General features: G+C 37.4%; 4 protein-coding genes across 9 annotated transcripts in view; 3 read left to right on the top strand and 1 right to left on the bottom strand.

The window, feature by feature from the left end:
• LOC146481382 (uncharacterized) overlaps window positions 1-13,535 on the top strand; it is a 41,003-nt gene extending 27,468 nt beyond the window's left edge. For 2 of the 3 annotated variants that reach the window (XM_085108468.1, XM_085108469.1), the window contains exons 2-5: window positions 269-319; window positions 2,249-2,376; window positions 3,056-3,535; window positions 12,924-13,535. In XM_085108468.1, coding sequence (XP_084964594.1) covers window positions 2,254-2,376; window positions 3,056-3,535; window positions 12,924-13,283 — 963 coding nt within the window. In that variant the 5' untranslated portion in view covers window positions 269-319; window positions 2,249-2,253 and the 3' untranslated portion in view covers window positions 13,284-13,535. The remainder of the gene's footprint in view (window positions 1-268; window positions 320-2,248; window positions 2,377-3,055; window positions 3,536-12,923) is intronic. The other variant, XM_085108467.1, reaches the window with a different exon arrangement.
• Window positions 269-27,360, top strand: LOC146481381 (uncharacterized). 4 transcript variants are annotated; one of them, XM_085108481.1, is made up of 6 exons: window positions 18,113-18,432; window positions 21,855-21,904; window positions 23,074-23,125; window positions 24,958-25,085; window positions 25,751-26,209; window positions 26,748-27,360. In XM_085108481.1, exons 4-6 carry the CDS (start codon window positions 24,963-24,965, stop codon window positions 27,105-27,107), a joined length of 942 nt encoding a protein of 313 aa, XP_084964607.1. In that variant the 5' UTR covers window positions 18,113-18,432; window positions 21,855-21,904; window positions 23,074-23,125; window positions 24,958-24,962; the 3' UTR covers window positions 27,108-27,360. The 4 variants fall into 4 exon arrangements, with proteins under 4 accessions (XP_084964609.1, XP_084964607.1, XP_084964608.1 ...); XM_085108482.1 differs by lacking the exons at window positions 18,113-18,432; window positions 21,855-21,904 and adding an exon at window positions 22,932-22,977; XM_085108483.1 differs by lacking the exons at window positions 18,113-18,432; window positions 21,855-21,904; window positions 23,074-23,125 and adding an exon at window positions 269-319.
• LOC146481384 (uncharacterized) lies at window positions 3,542-10,569 on the top strand. Its single transcript, XM_085108489.1, has 11 exons — window positions 3,542-4,170; window positions 4,308-4,692; window positions 5,223-5,427; window positions 5,768-6,125; window positions 6,652-6,849; window positions 7,286-7,472; window positions 8,001-8,249; window positions 8,666-8,837; window positions 9,394-9,545; window positions 9,741-9,935; window positions 10,206-10,569. The coding sequence occupies exons 1-11, from the start codon at window positions 3,811-3,813 to the stop codon at window positions 10,346-10,348; spliced, it is 2,604 nt and encodes an 867-aa protein (XP_084964615.1). The 5' UTR covers window positions 3,542-3,810; the 3' UTR covers window positions 10,349-10,569.
• Window positions 10,745-12,374, bottom strand: LOC146481383 (uncharacterized). Its single transcript, XM_085108488.1, has 3 exons — window positions 11,799-12,374; window positions 11,435-11,695; window positions 10,745-11,032 (listed from the first exon to the last, which is right to left on the bottom strand). Exons 1-3 carry the CDS (start codon window positions 12,056-12,058, stop codon window positions 10,864-10,866), a joined length of 690 nt encoding a protein of 229 aa, XP_084964614.1. The 5' UTR covers window positions 12,059-12,374; the 3' UTR covers window positions 10,745-10,863.
• Window positions 27,361-27,808: the final 448 nt, after the last annotated feature.

The following is a 27,808-nucleotide window of genomic DNA, read 5'->3' as shown; positions in this document are numbered from 1 at the left end:
GTCGAATCAACTATTAAACAAACTGTGAGACTATTGTTTGGAAATTAAAATTGAAAACAAATGTTCGAATTACTTGCTCTAACGAGAACCTGATTAAACAAAACAAAATAGAGCTTCATCAACTAAAACTTTTTCAAAAGTGACAAGGGCGGACTAACCAATGCGACACTGTAAGTTCTCGATAGTTTTGTTGATTGTTATTTGTGAAGGATTTCGTTGCTCGTTTTGTTGTAAAATCTAATTCTTTTTCTCTGTTTCACTATTTCAGATTTCTTGTTCCCGTGCAGACAACCCGGGTCATTATTGAATTACTTCAAAGGTAAATTTTGATGTTTATCAGAATTCACTCTTGGCAGCGCCGTCGCACTGAATTTACTGATTGCCACTTTAAAACAACAAAGAAGTTATTTTTTTTTCTTTCGGCTGATTCATGGATTTATGAAATCAAATAACCCAGTGCATGTTGTAGTTTTCATGATATGCGGTGACCCATAGATCTGGAAAATGTATCGAGTGGCTTAAAACTATAATTCCAGCTCTCATCGATAGAGGACAAACGTTTTGCTGGTAATTTATATTAGTGGCGGCTATTTTTCAGACTCCGAACGCTCAGTAGTTTGCGGGCCTTATTCGTTTACGTCATCCGCTTATCTCGATTTTTTAATCAGAAACTTTACTTTAATAAAAAAATCATGATAATATTAATTATGATGACTTAAAAGTAATTTCGCTTAGAAATAAAATGCATACATGTGATTAAACTTACAACGGGAATAAGTAACTTTACGGTTTCAAATTTCGCTATTTGTTAATAATCCCAAGATCCAGGCGCAGATTGAATAAGATCTCTCTTGATAAGATTGAATCGGGCAAGGAATCAGTAAAAACTGCATAAGGAGGAATTTGGATAATCAAGGGCCTGACGTGTCAAGCAAACTCAACGTCTGTTTCCTCAAATAGCAGAGTAAAAGTAGTGAACTGAGACAATATTTAGTGGTTATCTTGGAAACAGTCAGTAAGTACGCGACTTATTCTTTGGCGGATTAATTTAATTTGAAAATTTGCTGATAGTTATTTCCAAGGGAAATCGTTAGGTCTCGTTTTATATCTTATTCTGTACTAAAATGTAACATATTAATTAAAAAACAAATTCTAGACTTATTGCACATTAGACATTTTGAAAATTGTATATCAACCAACATAGATGTTTATCCTGTTTCGTACATGTTATCAGAGATGTTCACAACAAAACAGTTCAATCAAAAGAGCGCACATCATTGGCCTAATTAGCATAACAAGCCGTCTAAACTTGTTTCAACTTGTAAGTTAATCAAACAAAACATTATAGTAGAGTCAAGGTTATTGGTAGATACAGAAATGATTTAACCAATAGGAGAGCTTGGCTTATATTGGCACCCAACACGTTATCAACTTCAAAACGTGTTACCTTTAAGTCAACGAAAATGATTTAACCAATAGGAGAGCTTTGCTTATTTCGGCACCCAACATGTTGTCAGCTTTAAACGTGTCTGAAACAAGTTTTTTACTTACAAGTCAACAAACATAAAGGATAAAAGCTTCTGTAATAGTAAGAGGTGAATCAGTTTTCCTTCAGATGGTTGAAGCCGCACAAGCAAGACTGGTAGGTAATAGAACAAGAGATTTCCTTCCTATAGATTGCATATTTTTTACTTGAGAGATTTGAACTGGGTTCTTGTTCAATTTTTAATTTGAAAAATTTTCTGAAGATTTTTTAGAATTCATTTATCTTCTCAAAAACAATTTGAATTTTAGGCAGGACTTAAATCAGTCATTTTTCATGAAATGTTAAATGAGCTGTATTGAAGAACACACTGTAATGACTCTTTACTTATGAAAACAGAATGTTTAAGTATATCATTAGAAAGAAATTAAATTAGCAATATACAGGATGTATGGCGCTTCAATAATTCTATGTCTTCACGACGAAACTCAACCGCAATGAATGATAAATAGCTATTATCTGATAAAACATGCAAAACTTATAAATGACTTTCTAAGAAATATTCTTTTCTGTAACAAAATGTCAACTAACGGTTATATAGTTGGTGTTTGTGTCGGTTAATTACTTTTATTATTGTAATTAGGAAGCTCAATATCAACGCGTCATCAATTTCCGCAGTAGTCCTTGTACTTTGATAACTTCGAAGTTGTTTGTTCTCTTTTTGCATGGTGAATAAAACTGAGTTCGAGAATTCATTATTCACAGGTTGAATGATGTTGAACCGCTGCCTGAATATACCGCTGACCAGCATGCTGTGTGTACTGTTCTTACTGCTGTTCACCTTGTGTTCAGCGAATGACAACAGCAGCAGCAGCAAACCACGTGACAATAAGGTGAGATTGGTCGTTATTTACAGATCTTCACCACCTCCCCACTTTCCCCGAAACCCCACCAGCTCATCCAGTCTCACAAAAACTAGAACAGTTCCTTATCTTAAGTATCTGTTGTGCAAAGGCAGTTATCTTTCAGCACCTTATTTTCCTTAAGGTGAAGCTTAAGTTTATTATCTGACCAGTTTAACAAAGTCTTGAAGAAAAGCACCTTGATCTCATAAAAGTTTATGAGCAATTCTTCACTGAGGTGGAGGTGTTTCCAACACTGGATAACCAGCTTTCATGAGCCATTTTATTTTTGACAAACAGGGCCCCACTGAATATTACTTTCGTGATGTGGGATCCCTGTATAAAGATTATTATTATTATTATTATTATTATTATTATTATTATTATTGTTATTATTATTATTATTATTATTATTATCATCATTATTATTATTATTATTATTATTATTATTATTATTATTATTGTTATTATTATTATTATTATTATTATTATCATCATTATTATTATTATTATTATTATTATTATTATTATTATTATTATTATAAATTGATGAATGTGCTAAAGGACTGGACAATCCCAAGGGGTGCATAGCAATACTACCCAGAATTTAAGCACGCAACACTTTATCCAGTGACTTGATCAGTTCCTAATTTCTTCATTCTTCATTCAGGGCACTCCTCAACAGACGTCATCATATGGGTCTTGCGGTCACAGCACATGTTTCTGCGCACCAGGAATTCCAGGTATCCCAGGAAGCCCTGGACCCGCGGGACCAGCTGGTGCCGCGGGATCACCCGGCAATCACGGACCTGAAGGACCTATGGGCCCTCGAGGAAACAAGGGCGATGAAGGCCCTAGTGGAAGACGAGGTACTTCAGGCCTTAAAGGTGCTCAAGGACCCCCTGGACCACCGGGTCCTACTGGAAAAAAAGGAAAATCAGGCGGTCGTGGTAACCAAGGTCCTCCTGGCCCCAAGGGACCACAAGGATCCTCTGGCCTACCAGGTTCACGTGAATACAAGGGTGATACAGGTGCTCGTGGAATTCAAGGTCCCCCAGGCCCCAAAGGAGCTCTAGGGTCTGTTGTGCGTAACTGGAAACAGTGCGTTTTTAAGAACCTGGATGATGGAAGGGACTCTGGATTGGTTAAAGTGCCTATAACCCCAAAATATTTTTTTGGCCCCAATAAATCTTTGTATTATACTGAGCAAAATGCCGCAAAAATTTTTGTTTTTGGTTAAAACCTCGATTTTTTATGAGCCGTCAAAGTCGGCAAAAATCACACTTGTGAAAAACATTACCGGGCCGCAGAATCAACCAGAAGGGCCTCGGTCGAGTACATTTTGTGACGTCATTCCCGGAGATAGGTGACTCGCTTGGTCGCTCGTGAGTATCAGTCGCCCGTGAGCGTTGTTGTTGTGTGAAAATGCCAGAAACATGTGTTGCTTTTGGCTGTAGTAACGTGAGAGACAATGAGAAAGGTATACAGCTTCATCCGATACCTTTTTATGGAAGTGACGACCCACAGAAAAGGAAAAGGAGAAAGAAATGGGTCGATTGGATTCAATCCAAACGAGCACATTGGCAGCCCAGCCAGTTCTCACAAGTGTGCTCTGTCCATTTCGTTGATGAGGACTATACAACCAGGTATTCTGGCTTGACAGAGCAGAAAATGCAGAAACGCCTGAGAAAAGATGAACTTGGAATTTGCGTGTTCCCTTCCAAACACGCTCCTGGTGTTTGTAGGGAAGAGAAACCAGCCGAAACTCAGCGAAGCAAAAGAAAGGTGAGATACACGTGCATGTCAAAATGAGCTGATGTTTATCGGGAATTGAACGCCTTTCCTTTCTTTTTTATTGACCTACGTTTGCCAAGACTATTTTCTTCCAAATGTGATTCCCTTTGTTTCCATTTTTCTTTCAGAGGAAGAAAGATGCGCTGGAAAATTTGGATGCTGATCTCGGCGAAAGTGATATTCAGGCCGAACTGAAGCGTCGCCGAAAGAGTGTTAAAAAAAGATTGCCGCTACCTTCTACCCCTCCACTTTCCACTGCAGAAGAACCAGTACCGGTTGTGGAGAGAGTAGTGGAAAGATCCGGCGATCCGATGGAAGCCATGGAAGATTTTCCCGTGCCTGAAGTTCCTGAACCGTGCAATAAATCACCATCTAAGAAATCACCGAAGAAATGTGCCAGTTGTCGCGTGTTTACCAAGGAGAAAAGGAAGCTCAATAACTCTGTGAAAATGTTGCGGTTGAAATTAAAAGACAGGAGGAGAGAGCTGTCCAAGATTAAAAGAAAACTGAAGCGTAGGTCTTGTTCAGTGTCAATCTATGTGAACCTATTTTTGTAAAATATTATTTTTGTAGCCGGTGTTTGAGTTCGCGCCAAATGGAAATATGGCGCGAATAGAATAAATTATAATTGTAAACAAAGTCCCTCCAAGTAGTAAATGCCGGCATTGCTCCTAAAAAGTGCTTATTTATATGCTATCAATATATTGATAGGCTTATATTATGCTCGGTTAAGTTTTGGAGAAAAGAGATTATATCATTTTGCTTATTTTCTCTGTTATTGCGCACAAATTCTGCTTGGTAAACAGCTCGTTTTGCCAGCATAATCCTGCAAGTAACCAAAATGAAACATGTGTATGTTGTCGTTTTAATTTTGCTTTGGAAATTCATTTATTTTTTGTTCAATATACTCTACAGATATACTCTAGAAAAAAATTCATTCTTGCTGGCAATCAATAATTTTGCATAATTTTCTATATCTAAATGTACATGAAATGTTCTTGTTATGCCTTTGTGTTATTTTGATGATTACATGCACCTTTCAGGAATGCAGTCTCAAGAGAACCTTAGCAGAGAAGATGATGTTCAGGAGAGTTCAGTTGGTGACGAGGTTACAGAGGAGCACGAGCCAGAAGAGAAAGACGAAGAAATTGAGGAAAGCACATATGAGACAGAGGAGGAGCCTACGACAGAGACTACAGAGACTGAAACAGAGGATGAGGGGGACTTTGATAACACTCCCACTCAAAGGTACATTGTATGTCAGCTCAATTATCCAAAAGGCTGTTGAGCTCACAACTATGTAGCAATACATTTTACATTGCATAGTTGTTCAACAATAATAAATTATTTATTGGATGTACATATGGAAAATATAGTATTAATGTCACAATGCATGCAAAATCAATTGTTATTTACTGTACGGAGTAGGGAAATTAAATTTTTTAATGAAAATTCAACTTCCAAATCAGACTGCAAAAATTTATAAATTTATGTCTACTAATCATAAAAAATTATTGTGATAAACAAACTTCAATGACTGTCAGCATCACTTTGAGACCTTTAAAATCTTTCAATATATTTTTTATAGGGTGTCTATGAGGGGCACAAATCTACGCACAGAGCCAAAGCATATTGTCTTCCTCTCTCAGTTGCTCCTGTTGTTTGGCTTCTGTCATAGCTGCAAAGCAGATGACCCACAAGTTGACGTGAAACAGGTTGGAACCCAAGCAGTCGTAACAAGCAACTGCACCAACCCCAAGTGTCCCAAGCCAAAGAAAATCTGGCACAGCCAACCATTCCTACCAGGAACAAAATTACCAGCTGGTAATTTCCTTCTCTGCCTGGCAATTTTGCTATCTGGAGGTTCCCCTTCCAAAGTGTTTACAGTCTTTTCCCATATGGGTCTTGGCTGCTTGTCCCTCAACACTTTCTTCAAATACCAGAGAGTGAGTACTAACAAATTATATATTTATAAAAATATTGGTACCTAGGCTTGCCGAAAGTAGCTACATTGTACTAGGCGAAAAATCACAGCCAACTCTATGATTGTGGCCTGCTACTCTGCTGGGTTATTCTTGATTCTTAAAAAAAATGGAAAAATCAGCCACCTACTCCAAAGCTTTGTGACGACCCTGTGAACCGGACAGTCACAGTTCCACAAGAAAAGTTCCCTCCTATTAAGTAATCACTGCAAAAAGTCAACCAGAACAAAATCACAATTGACCAAAAAGCAACATGTCACCAAATTTTGATATACACCTAGATGGGACCTGGCTTTACATCACTTTTTTGTAACTACGATTCATACTAATTAATTTTCTAATAATCAGTCTGTGTTTGTTTGTTTTGTTTTTTTTGTTGTGGATTACAGAATATATTTTTATCTTAACCCAGAGTATTACCACCTTATCTACTGAATATAAATTTAGTATGCAGCATCAATGTTTTGTTGTCGTGCACTTTTCTCTCCAGAGCAAGCTGTTCCCAACAATTTTGCTGTACTGGCAGAAGTACCAACAAAAGATGCTGGAGAAAGTGAAGGCCATAAAAGATGGGATTATTATAGCAGGGGATGGTCGCCATGACAGCATGGGGCACAGTGCAAAGTATGGTGCTTACACCATATTTTGCTGTACTGTACCGATGATTCTGCACTTTTCTCTTATTCAGGTAAGTTCAGGTTTACATACATGCCTATGAATACTAGGAAAGCACCTTTTCAACCCAGGCTTCGCTCTTTAAATAATAAATGAAACAAAGAACTGCGGATATTCCTGTCGTTACCAGTAATACAGGGACTTTATTGGGCTTGGTTCCCACTAGCAAAACATAACAATCACAATCATAACCAAACATAAGATAATCCTATTATGTTTATTCATGATTATAAATAAGAAGTTGGCTTCCTCTTAAAGTTTGGTCATAAATGGTCATAAATATACTAGAAAATGGTGTCCTGGAAGCTTGATATTTCATTTCCAAGCCTCTATTTGTTAACATTTATGTATCTGTGGAAGCATTCCCTCAGATACCCCTGTGGGATAAATGTGTAATGGCACTGTGAATAATATATTTTTCTATCTTATATTTACAATATAATCAACAGAGAAATCAAGCTGGGAACAGTCCAGCAATGGAATTCATGGGTTTTAAATCCTGCATGGAGTTTCTGATTGGATACGGCATCCTTATTACAGCATTTGTCTCTGACCGACATGTGTCTATTGCGGCCTACATGAGGAAGTCCTTGAAGAACATAATCCACTACTTTGACATATGGCATCTTAAGAAAAGTAAGCGTACTATAATGCAGGTGCCACGTTATATAATCAGTATCTAGAGTGAAATTGACCACAGCCTTTGTATACTGTAAGTGACATTGGCTAGCTGGTTTTTGGAAGACTGATTTCCTACTGATGGTGAACTAATAATTTAGAGAACAAAATAATTTTGTAATCTTTGGAGAAAACCAAACAGTGATATAGTGAAGCATACTGTATATATATATATTTTTTTATGTGATAGTCATCACTGAAAAAGAATAATCATTATAGTAAACTGTACTTTCAACAGTTTTTCTTCTGACTTCATATTTCTTTGAATGCACCCAAATTACCTTCTGTATCAACACCGGATAAAGGCTAAAGTGTATTTACAAAAAATCAAGTGTACATCACTCGAAGGCATTGCAAAACTAATATGATTAACTATGTTCCATCTGATCCGTCTTCCTGTTATTGTCATTCACCGATTCAGTACATGTACATTTCGCTCTGTCTATACATGTATATAGCACCTGATTCATTCTCCTTTATTCCTAGAAATAAGGAAAGTCCTATCAAAACTCTCCAAAGAAAAGGGATTGGAATCAATTGCAGAATGGATCAAGCCATGCGAGAACCATTTGTACTGGAGCGCGACTACTACATTTAGTGGGAATGGAAAGGTCATATGGGCCAAATTCAGGTCTTTCATGAGCCACATTGTGAACAAACATTCAAATCTTGCTGATGCCTTATTTAATAAATGTTTTCATGGAGCAATCCATCCAAGGAAATGGATGAAAGTTGGTATGTTATATTTGAATCAGTGTTGTTGTCTGTCTATCTCAATCATTTAGAACTTATTAAACTCATTGTAACGATGATGAGTTGGGGAGGTCTGCAAGCAAAACACGTTTGATCCGCAAAGATCAGCAAGCTAACGGGCAAGTCCCTGCCAAACTGCCCTACCACCCCGCGGCTGAGTGAGACAGGCAACCGCTGGACATTGTTGGTTCGAGTTTAGCTTTGCCTAAAGGATTAGCCACATTTAATAATTCATGGAAATTAGTTTGAACCCAGGAATTTTATTAAATTTTGCACTCCAACCATTATTATTGATGATTGAAATATTCACAATATAATAATGTTGAAAATAATAATTACCGGTATACTGTACTGCTCTTGGCCACACAATTCGGTTTTTTTTTTGCCCTTCTCTCTAGGTTCTGTAGCATATGAAAAATTATGTGGTGTATTGAACAACATTAATTTGGTGAAGGGAATCAAGCAAGCCTCTCCTTTTGCACAGACAAGTTGTCTTGAAGGCTTTCATTCTGTTTTAAACCACTTTGCTCCAAAAATGATTGCTTATTCGTATGCTGGAATGTATTGCAGGTTTGAAATTTCTTTGCTTTTTTTATCAGTTATGTTGGTATAAAATTGTATACTAGTTGGTTTGTGGATGGGGTTGACGTTGTGGCATTTGGGGTTGGTATTATTGATGTCTAGATCTGTAGAGTAGTCATATGTCTGAAAGTTGGTAGAATATGTGGGTTATTATTCCATTCATTAGAGTGGTTTCACCTAACCATGAAACAATATCTAACACTAAGTATGTGTTCCTTTGGGATGATCCAGATCAGGATCAGTGGTCCCAGATCACTCGGATCATGCATGTGCGTTCCTTTGGAAAGGGATCAGTGATCCAAGATAACATACCCACACAATCCAAGTGATCTTGGATCACTGATCATGATGCGGATCATCCCAAAGGAATGCACCGTAAGTATCTAATAGTAAAAAATGGAATAATTGTCTAATAGTGGCTGATTGTCTAGTATATCTCCAATACTTGCAGTGGCGGGGGCATGATAGTCCATGAGTAAATGTTTTTTCAATCAGTGTCCTGTTACCTTGCAAAACACTTATATATAGTATCTCTTCCCCACAGGCATATTTTGGCTGCAGTACATTTTAACTTTAATCTCCAAAGGGAAACAAGGCGCCGAAATGCTGATGATGCTGAACAGATTAAAGTGACATACCCGAAGTTCAAGAACGGTGAAGCAATTGTGCGGAATGTCAGAGTCAGTCAGAACTATGGTGAGTCCTTATCAAATACTGTTGGTACTATTTACATTTTGTGAGTGTGATTTGAAAAAGGAAAAAAATTTAATTATAGTTTTAATCCTCTCTAAAGTAATTTTGGTATAAACAGCAACTGCAGTAAAGATGGCTGGCAACTCAGTTTTAAAATGACTAAAATTCTCAACACATTTATTTTTCATTTTCTTTTAGATTATGTTGAAGACATTTTTCAAACCTTTATTATGGCCACCAGTGAAGAACTGAAAGGTGCCTCAGACAAAATAGGGGAAATGACTCCTTCTCCAATGAACACAATGCTAGAGAAGGAATCAAGATCAGTTGCGGTAAAGAAAAAAGTAGACAGGAGTAAGAAGATTGTGGAAGATGTCCCCCCTACTACCCCAGGTAGAAATTAAGATCCCATTTATTTAAAATGTCTTGATAGAGTGGCTGTGTGACATCACAAAAAATATAATTGTGGGCAATGGAATTTGACGAGGTTTTTGAAACAAGTGTCCCCTCGTTTATAAGTGTCTTGCACGCCTTTTCCTAAATTTGAAACAAGTGTAATGGGCAATTACTCAAGGATTTATGGTATCCACCACAGAGGGTAACCATTGAGAAATAATGTGTGGTGAAAATTTTGCTAAAGATTTATCATCCTTTACATTGCAGTAGCTGAAGTTCAAGAGACGGCACCTAGAAGCAGGCAAATGACAGCCCCCAAAGCACCAAAGAAGTGTTCACTGTGCCGACATCCCATGAAAGGACATAACAAAGTTTCTAGTTGCCCCAAAAATAAAAATAAGAAAACATAGTTGTCAACATTTAAATTTCCTTTACTAAAGTAGCCATGTAAGCTTTAGGGCCAGTTTACTGTATTTTTTTACATATTTTCATAACGTGCTTGTAAACCTCCCCCAAGTGATATGAATAAAAAATTATTCTACTTTCTTGATGAATAAGCAACTGAAGCAAATGTGAAGTGTAAATATTGTGCAAATAAAATATATAAATAACACATATGTTGTGGTTTAAACTTGGTTTTTGTTCAATTTTTACTTTCCATTGTCTTTCTTTTCCTTCCAATTATGATAATGTATGCTAATAACAAAGGAAAATACTAATTGAACAAAACCAAAATTTCAACCACAACATATGTATTTTGGTTTACAGAACTACCAAATTCCCTCGAATAAGTACCCTCCCTCTATGCCTTCCTGCAATGCAGCAGACGTTACAACAGGTTTCAAGGAAACGTTTTTACTTCAGATTTCACATGTTCAAGGTAGGAAGGTAACAATAATTCTGGCCTCAACTGGACAGTAAATAGTCAGTCATCCTCCTCGTCCAGATCAAATCCAGTAAATTGTTCATCCTTGTCACAAGGAAGTGTTTTCCTGATTGCAGAATAAGCACATGCAGGCAAAGGAATCCTCCTATTCCCCAGGAATCCGTAAACCAGCCGAGAAAACTCCCGATATGAAACACTTCTTAGAAAACTGAAAATAAATAGAGAAAACAAAAGGTAAACCGTGCTTGAAGATTGTAAGGGTAAAGCGGTAAGGAATTTGAACAACAACATTTGGATTTGTGTGAGTCACATGGCTCAGGAATAATGAAAGCATGAAGAGGTTAGTGACTGAACATTTTACACAATTTCAAAGGATTGGACTTTTTGTGATGATTCACAAGGTGAGGTTTGAAGGTTTTGAGTATTGTCAAGTTTTTCAAATGATTGAAAAACTACATTTCAAATTATACTTTGTATGTTTAGCTATAAAAAAGTAAACATTAGAACAAGTTTCTAGCAGGTCTGCAATGCGTCCTCACAGAAATGAAAACAAACTGTGCTTGCACCCTGTCATTATCATGTCAACAATACGCGATGGGGAACTGCTCACCTTTCCTCTGATCCTGTCTTTCCATACTTTTTTTTCCCTTTCGTCCTGTATTTATCCGATGCCAATCTCAGGCTCCATTTCTGGAGGCAAACAGGGTTGAAGCCTGGATGTTGCGTGATGCACGTAAGCTTTTCGTCTTGGGCTAGATCTTGAAGAACCACGTCGCTTGTTAGAGCTTCCACGCATCCGTCCAATTCACAACAGCAATAACACTCACTGATATTTTGCAAGAACTGAAGTTCACAGTTTCCACACTGACACCTATAGATAATGAAATACATTAAACGAGTGTATGACTAGACTTCGCTCGTTGCTTTGTTGATAGCAACGGTGGATCATAGCAACACTTCAATTCGCAACTTACCATTCTCGGACTTCTTCGGTTCCATTAAGGCGTTTTTGTAGCTTCTCCTCTAGCTCTTCATCCTTCCTTTTTTCTTCTTCGTACATTGCAAGCCATTCCTCGTCTGCTATCGGCTCATCAGCGTAAGCTTCGCCTGCTTCGTCTGTATCGCTGGATTGATCGCTTGCGTTTGATGAGCCCTCGACTTCTAATTCGTAATCCGCGATTTCTGAGACTTCTGAATCCGAACTGGAGTCAAAACAAATTTCGTTCGATGCCATTATCAAATAAACGTAAGTGTTTTACCCAAGTAGGATGAATAAAGTTTTCTTTTTTGCCAATATGCAGCCTGAATATGCAATGAGTACGCGAGTAACCAACGCTTAAACAGTGATTGAGTGATGCGGTTCGGAATCTCCGGGAATGACGTCACTAGTGCCAGTCTCCCTTTGACCCGGCGGTGACACACGCCAACCCAACTTTGTCGGCTCATAAAAAATCGAGGTTTTAACCAAAAACAAAAATTTTTGTGGCATTTCGCTCAGTATAATGCAAAGATTTATTTGGGCCAAAAACATTTTTTGGGGTTATAGGCACTTTAAGGTAAACGCTCAGCTACAGAAATAGACGGCAAAAACAATGGGAATTATTATTATAACATTAACATTGCCTTTGTTTCCTACCAGTTAGAACTTTTAAAGGTATTCAATATTTAGTTTACATTATTCCTTTCAATTATTTACAGTCCCGAATTAGGACAGCAGTACTAAATAAATTGACACTTAAATAAAGTTATTATTATTTAACTTGGCAGAAAAATAGGTAATGTTAATATAAAAATAAATAAATAAATAAATAAACTCTACCCAGTAACTATAAGGTCTGATGTCTATACTTATGAAAAGTCCTGGTGATGTGCTGATCAAGATATGTACATTTTTATGAGAGTAGAGACATCAGCAACTACTGCTTGCCCATGAAACTAGAAACTAGGAGTGTAAGGAAAACCTTTCTTTTTTTGTGGGATTTGCCTATTGGATCGGATAGCGCAACTGCCGGATCAGATCAGTTTCTTTAAAGTATTTATGTTAATATTGATTTTTCTCACCTCATTTCAATTGTTTATTTGTTTTATTTATTTCACAGGAATGTGTTTTCAAGAAGATATCCGACAAAACAGGGCTGCGTGTCTTTTGGAACGGAGTCCTTCGCATCTATGGCTGCCATGACTGCTGCAGGCGATGGTATTTCACCTTCAATGGTGCAGAGTGTTCAGCTCCAGCAGCCATTGATGGTGTAGTGTACATGGTACATGGGAATAGCGCCAGAAAGAATTTACTACGTGTACGGCAAATCGAAGGAGTCTGTGAGAAAGTCCACAAGGGCACTGTGCGTGTGGGATTCTGGGTCGGTAATTGTGCTGGTGTGAAATCAGCTGATGCTAACACAGGCTGGAACTCAGTGTCCCGGATCTACGTGGAAGAAGTACCACCCCCACAGGCTTGAAACAACGAGCAGAGTTGCCGTTGTCATTGTTTTTGGTTTAACTTTAAGGTGTTTGTAGATTCCCACTGCGGACTGAATGATCGCTTAATTTAAAAAATGCTTATAATCTGATTTTTAGGAAATAATATCCAAGTGGAAGTAATCAAAACAGGCGTTAATTTTTGAAGCTTGAAAGGTGCAGGGAATAAAGCCAATTTTATCCTACAGTAATGTACAACGGGAAACATACAAATAAAGGTCGGGTAAATAATACACTGTGTTGTGTGAATTTCTTACGGTGCAAGTTTGTTTGCTACAGAGTTGGTGTTTACAAGTTCTTGCCAATTTTTTCTTGTAATTACATAATTTACCTACGGTTACCATGTCACATTTTAACATCCACACGATTAGTCAACCAAAGCAAAATCTCGGTTCCTTAGTATTTTGAAATTGTCGTGATTTTTTCAAAATAAGAGCATTTCTTACTGCACTAAAACCACTGTTTATTAGTTTTCAATCGGATTTTACGGACGGAAACGACATTTCCTTCCCCTTTTCAGTTGCACACTGTACCTCACTGGATTAAGAAATGAAAAACAAAGTATCATTGAAAGTTTGCGATTTATCTGCCTCAGTTTCTGACCATTGTGATGCGTAAGGCTGCCACTCTTTGACTTGCGCACGTGGTCTTGAAAACATGAAGCTAACCTGAAAATTCACTAAAAACGACTACACTGTGAGGTAATTCCAGGATCACGAAGGAGGGGTCTTGTGGGCCTTAGAGTCCAGAAATTTTTGCCGTGGATTCCGAAGCCCGCTGCGTCTTTGAAGTCCACAGTCTTTTTATCATTCAATTTTTTAGGGGAAAGGTAGGGGAAGGAAGGGGGGAGGGGGGAAGGTATTCAAAGCTTCTAAACCCCTTTGAGACCTTGTTGATTGGTGAGTGAACCAGAGTGTGACACGTAAAACAACAGGAATGTTAACCAAGGTTTTAAACCCGATTGAGCGAATGCGTTTACAGACCGAATTCTTTCCCCTTATAAAATAACAATAAAATAATAAATGGGAATCTCAGTGGCACATCCACGGAGTGGCTATTTGTCCAATGTTTCTAGGTCGAATTGGAATTTGGATTGTTGGTTTTTGTGGATGGAGGAAAACCGGAGAACCCGGAGAAAAACCCTCGGAGCAGAGACGAGGACCAACAATAAACTCAACCCACATATAACGCCGAGTCCGGGAATCAAACCCGGGCCACATTTGTGGGAGGCGAGTGCTCTCACCACTGCGCCATCCCTGCTCCCTTACTTTCTTACTCCGTCATACACAAAATTCATATCTTTGAACCAGCATGCCATTTAAATATCACCACCAAGCCCATCCCCAGAAAGCAAGAGACTTTTCTTGCGCCTTACATTAAGAGGACACAAAGCTGGTCTAAATTGCTCGGTTATAGCTGGGCTGATAAACACCGGTCTAAATGCAGAAAACAGGTCAAACTAATTTCAGCTTATAAACGTACTTTATTTCCTTTGTTTACCGTCTGGCGTGAAAAAAAGGAATGGTCCTCATAAAACCTGACCTTTTACTTTTGCTCTTCTTTTCTAGCGTTTTTATTAGCAGTCAGCCAAGCATATAATCTCGCGATAAAAAACAAAGCACAATTTTAGAAAGATTTACCATGTTAGCTATGGGCACATGATAGACTACGCCCTAATTTATGCAACTTTTCACTTTTCGGATTACAACCTTTTTTTTATTCTTTCTGTTTTCAAGTCTTCATATGGCGGGGAATTACCCTAAGTTAATCAGCTCTTAATGAAAACTATTCAGGCATCAGTTCCTCTCTCCAATTTAAAGACATCGTAATTTACACGGAAAGTAAATAAAGTAAAAAACATGAAAAGGAGAAAAAAATTAAAAAATAAAAGGAAAGCAGTTAGTTCTCTAGACCTTAAGCCTATAGACATTGAGAGAAAAAGTTCATTTTCCGAAATTGTCTTTAATTTCAAGCAAGATAACTTTTAAAATTTGGTGTGCTATATCATGTGACATAACATCGTTGGTGCTGAATTCTTATTTTAAAATAGAACTCCCTCTCCAAATCCATCGAGAGCTTTTTCTTGATTCACTTGAGGTGGTACCGCTGACCACCATGAGCAAAGCACTCGATCATATCTAGCATGTTAGACTGCGCAATATAAGAAATAAACATTATTATTATTAAATATTTTTGTCAGCAGGAAGTGTTTCGCCCTTGCTCCCCATTCCATGCTTACACTCAACCTCCCCTCCCTCAGGTTTGTAGTCCTATACAGATTCTGGCATTTTTTCGATATCGAGATCGATACCGATATTGTGACGTCACCATCCAAGCCTTCCTGTGGTGTTATCACATATGCTCCAAAAAGACTCTGAATGGTCCACATGTCAAACAATTATGTAATCGTCAAGATAGTGACAAGGTGATGAACTTGTCATTTTTTTACGAGGGTGTGATTCTACCTTCGCGAACATTGCAACAGCACATTCACAAACGAAAAAATATTGCTTTTCGGTTTTAAAATCGGCCTTCAATATTCAAGTGAGAAGGAGTCCAAGTAGCCGAAATTTCTCGCATGTATCGAAATTACAAGGCCCGTTGAAAGTTATCGGCTTCTAAAGGAGTCTTAAACAATGAGGCCTTACCAGGCTCGAAGAGAAGCATAAAAGGGCAAACTGACACGGTCTCCTTACTCTTTCTTGATATTGTCTATGTATGTTCGAGCGAAAGGAACGTTTTAATTTCGAAAACAATACCGCACGACCTTCCTAGGGAGGACAAGACAGCGGTGTGACAATTTTGCCCTTTTCGAGTAGTTGTTGTCAGAAATCGTGGCGCGATAAAAAACACTTCGCCTTTCCCCCACTAGGGCTCAATTTGACGCTTGTTCTCAGCATTGACTGATCAATGCGGACTTCCGTATCTCTCATGAACTCCATAGTGACAATTTTGAAGCGCCCTGATGATTTTGTATAGGGGTTAGTTCTGAAGAATGTTAATGTATATGCCATTTGTTTTCAGGAGATCATTTGTATGTTACGCTTTTCTTAAGACTTGAAGTTAGAATTGGACATAAAAAAAAAAGGTTCATAGGAAAATTTCAGGCAGCTTCCAAACGAGGCGTGTGTCGAAACTCGCTCTTGAATTTAAGTAAAATTCTTCCTACCTTGTCAATTGATATAAACACGTGCAACAGGCATAAACTTAGAATGGTGCAAAACTGAACTAAAACGCAATCCAGTGTTACGATACTCAAGTGTATTAAGGCTTGACCAGCCTAATTGTTATGCACATTTTTATTTGGAGGGGAAGCATTTGTCCGCTCTCTGTAAAACTTGGCAAACAAATTATTATCGGTGTCCTTATTAATTTTCCAAAATTTGCTGTATCAGATTCTAGTCACGTGACCTGAAAAAAACGACTTATAATGGTTAAAATCTTCACTCAAAAATGGGGAACAGAAAGCTACATTATATCGATCTTGTTTGTTACTTACTCGATGAGCCCTTTTAAGGGCTTTATCATCCCGCCTTTTAATGATGTCCACATTTTAAGAGTAACGGTCAATTTAGGAAAATGGGTCACGTGACATGATAAATGTCCAAATATCTTAAAAGATAAATAACGAGTACCACCTTAAAAGGCGGAATTAGGTTGGCACAGTTATACTAAACATTTTAATGGCAAACGTTTTTAAAATTTTGGAGTATAAATGTTCCCCATTTTCAAAAACAAGTTATGTGACGTCATCAACCAAGGAATGTCACGTGACACTTAGGAAGATTTTCGTTTGGTCAAGAAAGTCAGGCAGTTTATGGAATGAATTTCCTCTATTGTGTAAATTCTTTTCTCGACAGAGAATAGAAGTTCCCTAAAATCTTTGCTGGGGGTCTTTGAAGGACAAATAACCAAGCCTTAAATTACTTGAGTAGACAACACCATGTATATGTTTTATTTACTTTATTTAACACTGATATATGTTTTTTTCAAAGTAATTGATATGCCAATTCAGCGGATATTATGCTTGGGCACAGGCAGTCCAATGTCAATATAAGAGAACCGTTGAATTATAAGGATTTCTATAGAAATGCAACGGATTTGTGTAAAATGATAGAAACTAACATTGTTTTGTCAATAAAATCAACTCAACCCGCTGCTTCTTGTATTCGTTGTCATTTACCGGCTTTCCAAGTCGATTCGAAGCGATTTCGGCTAGTTAGTCCCTAGATAGTTCGGCCACATTACACAAACTAACCTGGAAATGAGTAGAAATCATAACAAATTTATTCAGAAAATGCCAGTGTAATTTTTAAATCCCGTAAGAAACTGGGGCTGAGCAGTTGCCTAAATGGTATGACCAATGGAACAGAAAACCTCCAGAGGTTGTCCAAGATTTTTTTTTAATTGCCGTTCCATATATTTAATTCTGTACCGAAATTCTGGTTGAATGTATCGCGCCCTTTAAAGGAGCAGTGTCACCTATTTTAAGTGTCACTATGAATAGCCAAAAAGACTGACTTTGGTTTGGCCTTTCTAGGAGAAAAACCTTTTTATTTTCTAACCAGTGTTGTAAGAGTAATTTCTTGTTACAAAACCGGTTCTTTGTCAAATATTTGAGCAGTTTTGGCACGTCCAGAAGTGATTGGTCGATGGAAACAATGGTCCCTTGACAGTCTTGACAAAAAGGACACAAGAGGACCCCGGGAACAAATCGGATTGCCTGTCGACATCTGGCCACTGACCACCTAAGCCAGGGAACTTTTGTTACCCAGTGTGCTTTACGAACGTTCAATGTGTCCATGGCGCACTTGCCGGGCATCTTTCGAAATTTCAGAAGCGAGCTGACTTGAAAGAAAATCTTTCTAGCAAACGTCATACGACTTCAAATGAGTCGGAATTGCGCTGACAGGATAGATATACATCTCTACTTTGATTCTATGGTTGAATTGAGACACTAGGATTTATTTTGAGGGATTTTGTTCCGCTTCGTGCTTCGGGCATGTCTGAAATGGTGTTCTGCCTCTCGTCTCACTTAGCAGTGGAAACCCGAATGACGCTAACTAGACAAATTCGCTTCGAATCGGCCTGAAAAGCTGGTAAACGACAACGAATACAAGAAGCAGCAGGGTGAGTTGACTTTATTGACAAAACAATGTCAGTTTCTGCCTTTTTGCACGAATCCGTTGCATTCCCATACAAATCCGTATCATTCAACGGTTCTCTTATATTGAGCTTGGACTATAATTGACATTCCAATCCTAGCAGTATGCGAGTTGTTTGTTCCATGGACTTAGTTAAATGGCCTAAGCTGCTATGAGTTTCCTGTAGCTCAACGGTAGTGTATCCGAGTATGCCTGTGTCACTTACTGAATAATAAATCATTCTCAAAGAAAAATGCTGTTGTCAATGGCTCGACGCATTAATTGCCGAAAGGTCTGGACAACAGGAAACCTACAACACATGTTAGATATAAAACGACAACTTTCAATTTCACAGACATAAGAAGGCATACGTTTCTTACGAAACATGTCTGTGAAATTGAAAATCGACATTTTATATCTAAAAGTCCACACAATATTTGCGGCTGTATTCAAATTTTACATGACTTTACCCTAGGCAAATTAAAATCACTCAAGCAAACAAACGACTCGCACTATGAACATTTTCTAACGTGTCAAACTGACTCTTCGGCATCAACGAGCTAAAATTTAATATGAGATTACTTGCTAACTTGGGAGTCGAGATTGACAACAAAAAAATAAAATACCGCAGCGAAGCTTGCACCTCCCATAATAGAACAAAGGCTATACACAGCTTTTATTGCGAGCACTGTTAGTATTACTGACAGTTGGTAGTTGAATATACTACATTTCTAGTGGAATATTATTTGTTCCGAATATTTTTGGTTGGCTGAAGCTTTGGGAAAGAATTTTATGTTTCTTTAGCTACGAGCTTTGGTTTTCTCTAAAATTAATTGTGTCTCTAATTAATACGATACAACAAGTCAAAAATAGAAGAAATCATTCAATTGGCCATTTTGGCGACTTATACACATCGTTCTAGCCAATAATATGTCTCGTTAGAATGACTCTGATCGGGGAGAATTTTTAGAAATGTGTAATTATTTCAAAAACGTGGTCTAACGAGAGACTCATTATATGCAAAGAAGACAAAACAGCAAACTGATGATTCACTTGAGCTTCGTAAAACGTCAAGTTATACGATTTTTTGGAAAATATGGCAGCGTAAGTTTGATTTTAATTTCTTATTATTAAATTTCTTATTTACTAAGTTAACAGTTAATCCGGTCAGGTGTTAAAATTGATTGCGGTATAAAGCTAAGCCAATGCTAAATTTTTTGTGGACTTTTTTACTTGCATAAAATAAAACCTGTGTTAGTTTTGGTCTACTTGTACGAGCACACATTAGAATCATTGATATGCACGTTTTAATGGCTTTTGACAAAACAATCGAGCCTCACTTTCTTCAATTTCCTTGTGATTTCTTTGAAGGAGGACTGAGAAATGTGGGTAAATTAGACCTCTTTTGAAAATTACATAGCGATGGCAGTTTAACAGTCAACCACTGTGTACGGGGAATTTTTGCGTTAAAATGACCCGTCTAGGTTATTTCACAAGACGCCAATTTTTACATCGCCACATATTTAATTTTGACAGAAATTTAACTGATTCAATCTAAATAAGACGAATCAATGAAACATGTATAATACAAAACTGTTCAGTTGGCCAAACTAGGATTTCAAAATTAGTAAATACTCATTTGAAGCAAACAATTAGCGTTTTTTATCATTTTTTCAGCTTCAAACCAAACAGTTTTTCAGCGCCACAAATTCGATCTCAAAAAGTCGAATAAATCCGGGTACGGTGGAATTGTTAGCCGTGTTGGCATTTCAAACACTCTTAGAACTAGAGCATCACAATTACCTTTTTTTGCAAATTATTTGATCAGCTCGAAACCAAACATTTTTACAGCGCTTCATGTTTAAGTTGAGGGAAATTATTTCTCAATCAATAAGACGAAACACGAAATAAAAGTTAGCCATCCTCGCGTTTCAAAATCAGTCTGAATACAAACAAGTCGTTTATGCATCCTAGTTATCTTTTGAAAACTATTTTATCACGTCGAAACCAAGCACAGGGTTCTTTTAAAATCTACACGGTTATTTTTAACCTGACTAAATAAACAGGAAATGTGTCAGAGTTAGCAGTTATCAAACAATCTTCATCTATCTTCTTCGTCACGAATCGCCCATTCGTCTTTTCCGTGCGGTTTTAGATATAAAACGAGGATTTTAAATTTTACAGACGTGAAGAAGGCAGAAGTTTCTGTCGAAACTGTCAAATTGAAAATCGACATTTTATATCTAAAACTCCACGTATTATTTTCTGGCTTTATTCAAATTTCACATAACTTTACCTTAGGCAAATTAAAATCACTCAAGCAAGCAAACGACTCGCACTGTGAATATTTTCTGACGTGTCATACTGACTCTTCGGCATCCACGAGCAAAAACTTAATATTGTTAACTTGGGAGTCGAGATTGTCAATAAAAATTTAGACAAATAAATAAAATACTGCAGCGAAGCTTTCACCTCTCATAATATAAGAACAAAGACTATACACAGCCGGCTTCTATTGCGAGTATTACTGACAGTCGATAGTTGAATATACTACATTTCTAGTGGAATTCAATTAGCTGCCATTTTGACGAACACAGCGGAAAGGTTTAAACGATTTGTCGACGAAACAATCCACCATACTTGTAATAAATTTTTCCAGACCCAAATATTTTTGGTTGGCTGAAAGCTTTGGGAAGGAATTTTATGTTTCTTTAGCTACTAGCTTTAATTGGTTTTCTCTAAAATTAATTGTGTCTCTAATTAATACGATACAACAAGTCAAACATAGAAGAAGTCATTCCATTGGCCATTTTGGCGACTAATACACATCGTTCTAGCCAATAATACTTCTCGTTAGAATGACTGTCATCAGTGAGAATTTTTAAAAAATTGTTATTATTTCAAAAACGTGATCTAACGAGAGACTCATTATATGCAAAGAAGACAAAACAACAAACTGGTGATTCACTTGAGCTTAGTAAAACATCAAGTTATACAAATTTTTGGCGAATATGGCAGCGTAAGTTTGTATTTAAAATTCTTATTTTCTTCACTGGTACCAAACAAGCGAGAGTGAAGACTTGACATGTTTCTCTTTATTTCCATATCATTTGCGGGCTTTCAGAAACATTTGGGAAAACAAACGTAGTTTGATTTGCTCGGATGCGTTATGCTGAATATTAACTGAATATTTAATTTCGAAAATCAATTGACGTGTCGTCTGTCTTCAACTGATTTTCTCATGTTTGGAAAATTGAAGCCTAAGTTTGTCAACAAAATTCAAATCGAAATATCTGAAGCGATTGAATTCCAATGAAACGAATCATTTCAGCGCGCCCTGGTTCAGACTTTGGATTCTTTGCCTGTTATTATATCTTGTCTAACATCTTCCTTTTTTAATCCCTTCAGATTAATGCTGTCTCTCCGCCGAACCATGCAGCGGTTTAAGTACTACAAAGGTAAATTATTTGAAACATGAATTCACTAAGATACATTGCACAGTTTATCCGGTAGGGTGTTAAAATTAATTGCGGTATAAGGCTAAGCCAAAGCTAATTTTTTTTGTGGTGTTTTTTACTTGCATAGAATAAAATCTGTGTTAGTTTTGGTTTACTTGTATGAGCACACATTAGAATAATTAATATGCACGTTTCATTGGCATGTGACAAAACAATCGAACCTCACTTTTTTCAATCTTTTTGTGATATCTTTGAAAGAGAACTGAGAAATGTGGCTAAATTAGACCTCTTTTGAAAATTACATAGCGGTGGCAGTTTAACAGTTCACCCTGTACAACAGCCAGAACACATTCTTAATTACCCATTTCACGCAAATTGAACTCTTTATTCGTCAAGAAAACTTACCAGGGGCCAGATGAAACGTGTTGCAAAAGCAGTAATTTAAAAAACAATGGATTAAAATGGTGCTAAATTGTTCAACTTTTAGAGAAAAAATATACAACTGATGTGGTAACCGTAAGGTAAAGTGATAAGGGTAAGGGAAGCCTTTTGACTGTGGGAGTCTTGCAAACTCAGTCAATTGTATTTGCATTTTTGTGTAGTTGAAAGATCGGCCGTTGTTAGGAAGGATATATGGTTAGGCTGTGGGAAGACCTCCTCGGGGGGAAAGAGTGGTGAAGCTCATAAAATATACAAATGGCCCTTTCAAAGTTCAGATTCTGGACGGAGGGAAACAAGGATATCTCACCAATTACTTTAATCTCAGTCCAAATGTATTTTATTTGAAAAGTTAAAAACTTTTAACTCCTATGTTTTTATATAATAAAGAAACAGTTTGAAACCTATTGAGGGAACACAGCGTAGCAAAACAACATTGAAGATGCCCTCCTATTCGAGTAATCGGGGATTAAACAAACTTGGGGGGGGGGGCATAGTGTTTTGAAATTAAAATTTAAAACATATGTTTAGGACGAACTTGTTCTAACGAGTAGCTAATTAAACAAAACAAAATAGGGCTTCATCAACTAAAACCTTTCCAAAAGTGACAAGGAAGGACCGACAAATCCGACACTGTAAGTTCTCGACTGTTTTGTTGAATGTTATTTGTGAAGGATTTTGTTCCTCATTTTGATGTAAAATGTAATTCTTTTTCTTTTCCTCTGTTTCAGATTTCTTGTTCTCGTTTAGACAACCTGGGGTTAGTGCTGAAAAACTTCAAAGGTAAACGTTTTGATATTTAGTAGAATGCATTTTAAGCAGAGCTTAGCTGTGGCGCTGAATTTTGTTTTTACGACTTTAAAAAACAGCAAAGAAACCAGTTTCTCTTTCGGTTGCTTCGTGACTTTAAGAAATCAAACAACTCAGTGTGTGTTCTAGTTTTCAATGATGTGCGGTGCTCTATTTGATGTTGGAAAATGTATCGAGTGCGGTAACTAATTTGTTTAAAACTATCGTTGAAGCATGCACTGATCGATAGAGGACAAACTTTTGTTGGGTTAGTTAAGCTAGTGGTGGCAGTTTTTCAGACACGAAACGCTCTCTAATTTGACCGTACTCTGTTTTTCATGTCATTCTCGATGCAACTAAAAATGGCTGCTGACCAAACTAACAAATTAAATCACGTTAGAAATGACTCCAGTATGTTACTAGAATTTAACAGCACTGGGTTAAACAAAACCTGAGAAAAAAACACAACATTACATTATTGAGATGTTCAGGGTTAGACCGCCATTAACTGAAAGCAAACTTCAATAGGAAACTAATTTTGTAAAGCAATCATGATAATAGCGATTTTGATGACAAAAAAAATTAATTTCCCTTTCAAGTTAAATTCATTGTTGTGGCTTTAACTTGCAACGGGAATAAGTAACTTTACGGTTGCGGGTTTCGCGCGAATTGAATTAGATTAAATTGAGCAAGGAATCAGTAAAAAATGCATAAGGAGGACATCGCACAATCAAGGCGCTGACGTGTCAAACAATCTCGACGTCTGTTTCATCACATAGCAGAGTAAAAGAAGTACACTTTAGAGTCAAACGAGAGGAACAAAATCGTCGAACCATGTTCTGTTTCACAGCTGACTTTCAGCATTAGAAGACATTCTTCCCACAGCCGACTTTTTCAACGAAGGTTTCTTTTCATAATTTTGGAAAGGTGATACGCATTTTTTAAGGCGGATTAATTTTGAAATTTCCTGATAAATATTTCCAAGAGGGTAGGTTGTGTTTTATGTTATTCAATAGTTAAGTCTGTTTTGAAATGGGTTTTAGTATGCAAGATTTTAATTAAAAAACAAATCGGAGACTTAATGCCACATTAGCCATTTTGAAAATTGTTTGTCAACCAGTATGGATATATTTGTCCTGTTTCATACATGTCATCAGACATGTTCAAAACAAAACAGCTCAATCAAAAGCGGGCATGTCATTGGCCTAATTAGCGTAACAAGCTGTCTAACAGAACATTATAGAAGAGTCAAGGTTATTGGTGGATACAGAAATGATTTAACCAATAGGAGTGCTCGGCTTATTTTGGCATCCAACATGTTATCAACTTCAAAACGTGTTACCTTTAGTCAACAAAAATGGTTTAACCAATAGGAGAGCTTGGCTTATTGTGGCACTCAACATGTTGTCAGCTTTAAAACTTGTCTGAAACATGTTTTTTACTTACAAGTCAACAAACAAAAAATGATAAAAGCTTCTGTAACAGTGAGAGGTGAATCAGTTTTCCTTCAGATGGTTGAAGCTGCACAAGGAAGATTGGTAGGTAATGGAACTAGAAATTTCCCCTTACGTTTCTATACTAAGTTGCATTTTTTTCCTTGAGAGAATTGAACTGAGTTCTTGTTAAATTTTTAACTTGAAAATTTTATTTTATACGGTTATTGGTTTTTTGTGTCTGTTAATTACTTTAATTATTGCAACAAGGAAGTTCACTATCAACGCGTCATCAATTTTCCGCAGTGGTCCTTGTACTTTGATAATTGCGAAGGTGTTTCTTCTCTTTTTGCGTGGTGAATAAAACTGAGTTCGAGAATTCAATGTTCACAGGATGAATGATGACGAAACGCTGCCTGAATATACCGCTGACCATCACGCTGTGTGTACTGTTCTTTCTGCTTATCGCCTTGTGTTCAGCGAATGACAACAGCAGCAGCAGCAAACCACGTGACAACAAGGTGAGTTTGATGAACAAACTCTAGGTACAAAATGACAACGGTCAGCTCCCTTCCTGCTGCCCACTAAACGAAATATGATTGAAAAAGGAAAAGAGAAACTAGTTACACGTCACTTTAAATTCCATTAAACAATATATTATAATCAGGTACTGGAAATTGTTGAAGTGAACAACTGACCATCAGGCTTATTCGTTATTTACAGATCTTCACCACCTCCCCCCTCCCCAACCAAAAAACGCCGTTCTTTTGTATGCCTCCTCTCTTAAATCCCACCAGCTCATCCAGTCTCGCAAAAATTTGAACAGTTCCTTATATTAAGTATATTTACAGCAAAGGCAGTTATCCAGGTTTCCTTGGGGTGAAGCTTAAGTTTATTATTTGGCCAGTTTAACAAAGTCTTAAAAAAAAAAAAAAAAAAAAACCTACATCTCATGATGGCTTATTGGCAATTCTTCACTGAGGTGGAAGTTTCACCGACACTGTATAGCCAGCTCCGATTAGTCATTTTATTTGCTACAAGCTGATGAATGCACCAAAGTACAGGACATTGCCGTGAGGTCAGTAGCAAATTAAGTACCCAATGAGAGCACTCGACCAACACTTTATCCACTGAGTTGATATATAGTGAATCAAATGAAAAAAATATTCCTAACTTTTTAATTCAGGGCACTACACAGACGTCATCATATGGGTCCTGTGGTCACAGCACATGTTTCTGCGCACCAGGAATTCCAGGTATCCCAGGAAGCCCAGGACTCGCGGGATCACCCGGTAATCACGGACCTGAAGGACCTATGGGCCCTCGAGGAAACAAGGGCGATAAAGGCCCTAGTGGAAGACGAGGAACTTCAGGCCCTAAAGGTGCTCAAGGACCCCCTGGACCACCGGGTCCTACTGGAAAAAGAGGTAAAGCAGGTGCTCGTGGTAACCAAGGTCCTCCTGGCCCCAAGGGACCACAAGGATCGTCTGGCCCACCAGGTTCACGTGGAAACAAGGGTAATGTAGGTGCTCGTGGAATTCAAGGTCCCCCAGGCCCCAAAGGAGCTCTGGGGTCTGCTGTGCGTAACTGGAAACAATGCGTTTTTAAGAAACTGAATGATGATAGGGACTCTGGATTGGTTAAGGTAAATGCTCAACTACAGAAATAGAAGGCAAAAACAATGGGAATTATTATTATAATAATGACATTGCCTTTCTTTCCTACCAATTAGAACTTTTAAAGGTATTCAATATTTAGTTTACATTATTCCTTTCAATTATTTACAGTATCCCGAATTAGGACAGCAGTACTAAATAAATTGACACTTAAATAAAGTTATTATTTAACTTGGCAGAAAAATAGGTAATGTTAATAAAAAAAAAATAAATAAATAAATAAATAAATAAACTCTACCCAGTAACTTTAAGGTCTGATGTCTATACTTATGAACCAGTCATGGTGGTGTGCTGATCAAGATATGTACATTTTTATGAGAGTAGAGACTTTAGCAACTACTGTTTGCCCATGAAACTAGAAACTAGGAGTGTAAGGAAAACCTTTCTTTTTTTAAGGGATTTGCCTATTTGGTCGGATGGCGCAACTCAGTTTCTTTAAAGTATTTATGTTAATATTGATTTTTCTCACCTCAGTTCAATTGTTTATTTGTTTTATTTATTTCACAGGAATGCGTTTTCAAGAAGATGTCAGACAACACAGGGCTGCGTGTCTTCTGGAACGGAGTCCTTCGCATCTACAACTGTCATGGGTGCTGCAGACGATGGTATTTTACCTTCAATGGTGCAGAGTGTTCAGCTCCAGCAGCCATTGATGGTGTAGTATACATGATAGATGGGAATAGCAGCAAAAAGAATTTACTACGTGTGCGGCAAATCGAAGGAGTCTGTGAGAAAGTCCGCAAGGGCACTGTGCGTGTGGGATTCTGGGTCGGTAATTGTGCTGGTTATGGATCTGCTGATGCAACCACAGGCTGGAACTCAGTGGCCCGGATCTACGTGGAAGAAGTACCACCCCCACAGGCTTGAAACAACGAGCAGAGTTGCCGTTGTTATTGTTTTTGGTTTAACTTTAAGGGGTTTGTAGATTCCCACTGCGGACTAAATGATCGCTTAATTTAAAAAATGATTATAATCTGATTTTTAGGAAATAATATCCAAGTGGAAGTAATCAAAACAGGCGTTTAATTTTTGAAGCTTGAAAGGTGCAGGGAATAAAGCCAATTTTATCCTACAGTAATGTACAACGGGAAACATACAAATAAAGGTCGGGTAAATAATACACTGTGTTGTGTGAATTTCTTACGGTGCAAGTTTGTTTGCTACAGAGTTGGTGTTTACAAGTTCTTGCCGATTTTTTCTTGTAATTACATAATTTACCTACGGTTACCATGTCACATTTAACATCCACACGATTAGTCAACCAAAGCAAAATCTCGGTTCCTTAGTATTTTGAAATTGTCGTGATTTTTTCAAAATAAGAGCATTTCTTACTGCACTAAAACCACTGTTTATTAGTTTTCAATCGGATTTTACGGACGGAAACGACATTTCCTTCCCCTTTTCAGTTGCACACTGTACCTCACTGGATTAAGAAATGAAAAACAAAGTATCATTGAAAGTTTGCGATTTATCTGCCTCAGGTTCTGACCATTGTGATGCGTAAGGCTGCCACTCTTTGACTTGCGCACGTTGTCTTGAAAACATGAAGCTAACCTGAAAATTCACTA

Source organism: Pavona decussata, unplaced genomic scaffold, assembly GCF_977016875.1.
Source record: "Pavona decussata unplaced genomic scaffold, jaPavDecu1.1 SCAFFOLD_50, whole genome shotgun sequence".
Lineage (NCBI taxonomy): Eukaryota > Metazoa > Cnidaria > Anthozoa > Scleractinia > Agariciidae > Pavona > Pavona decussata.
Note: the sequence above shows the minus strand (reverse complement) of the source record. Positions and strands in the feature narration are given on the sequence as shown.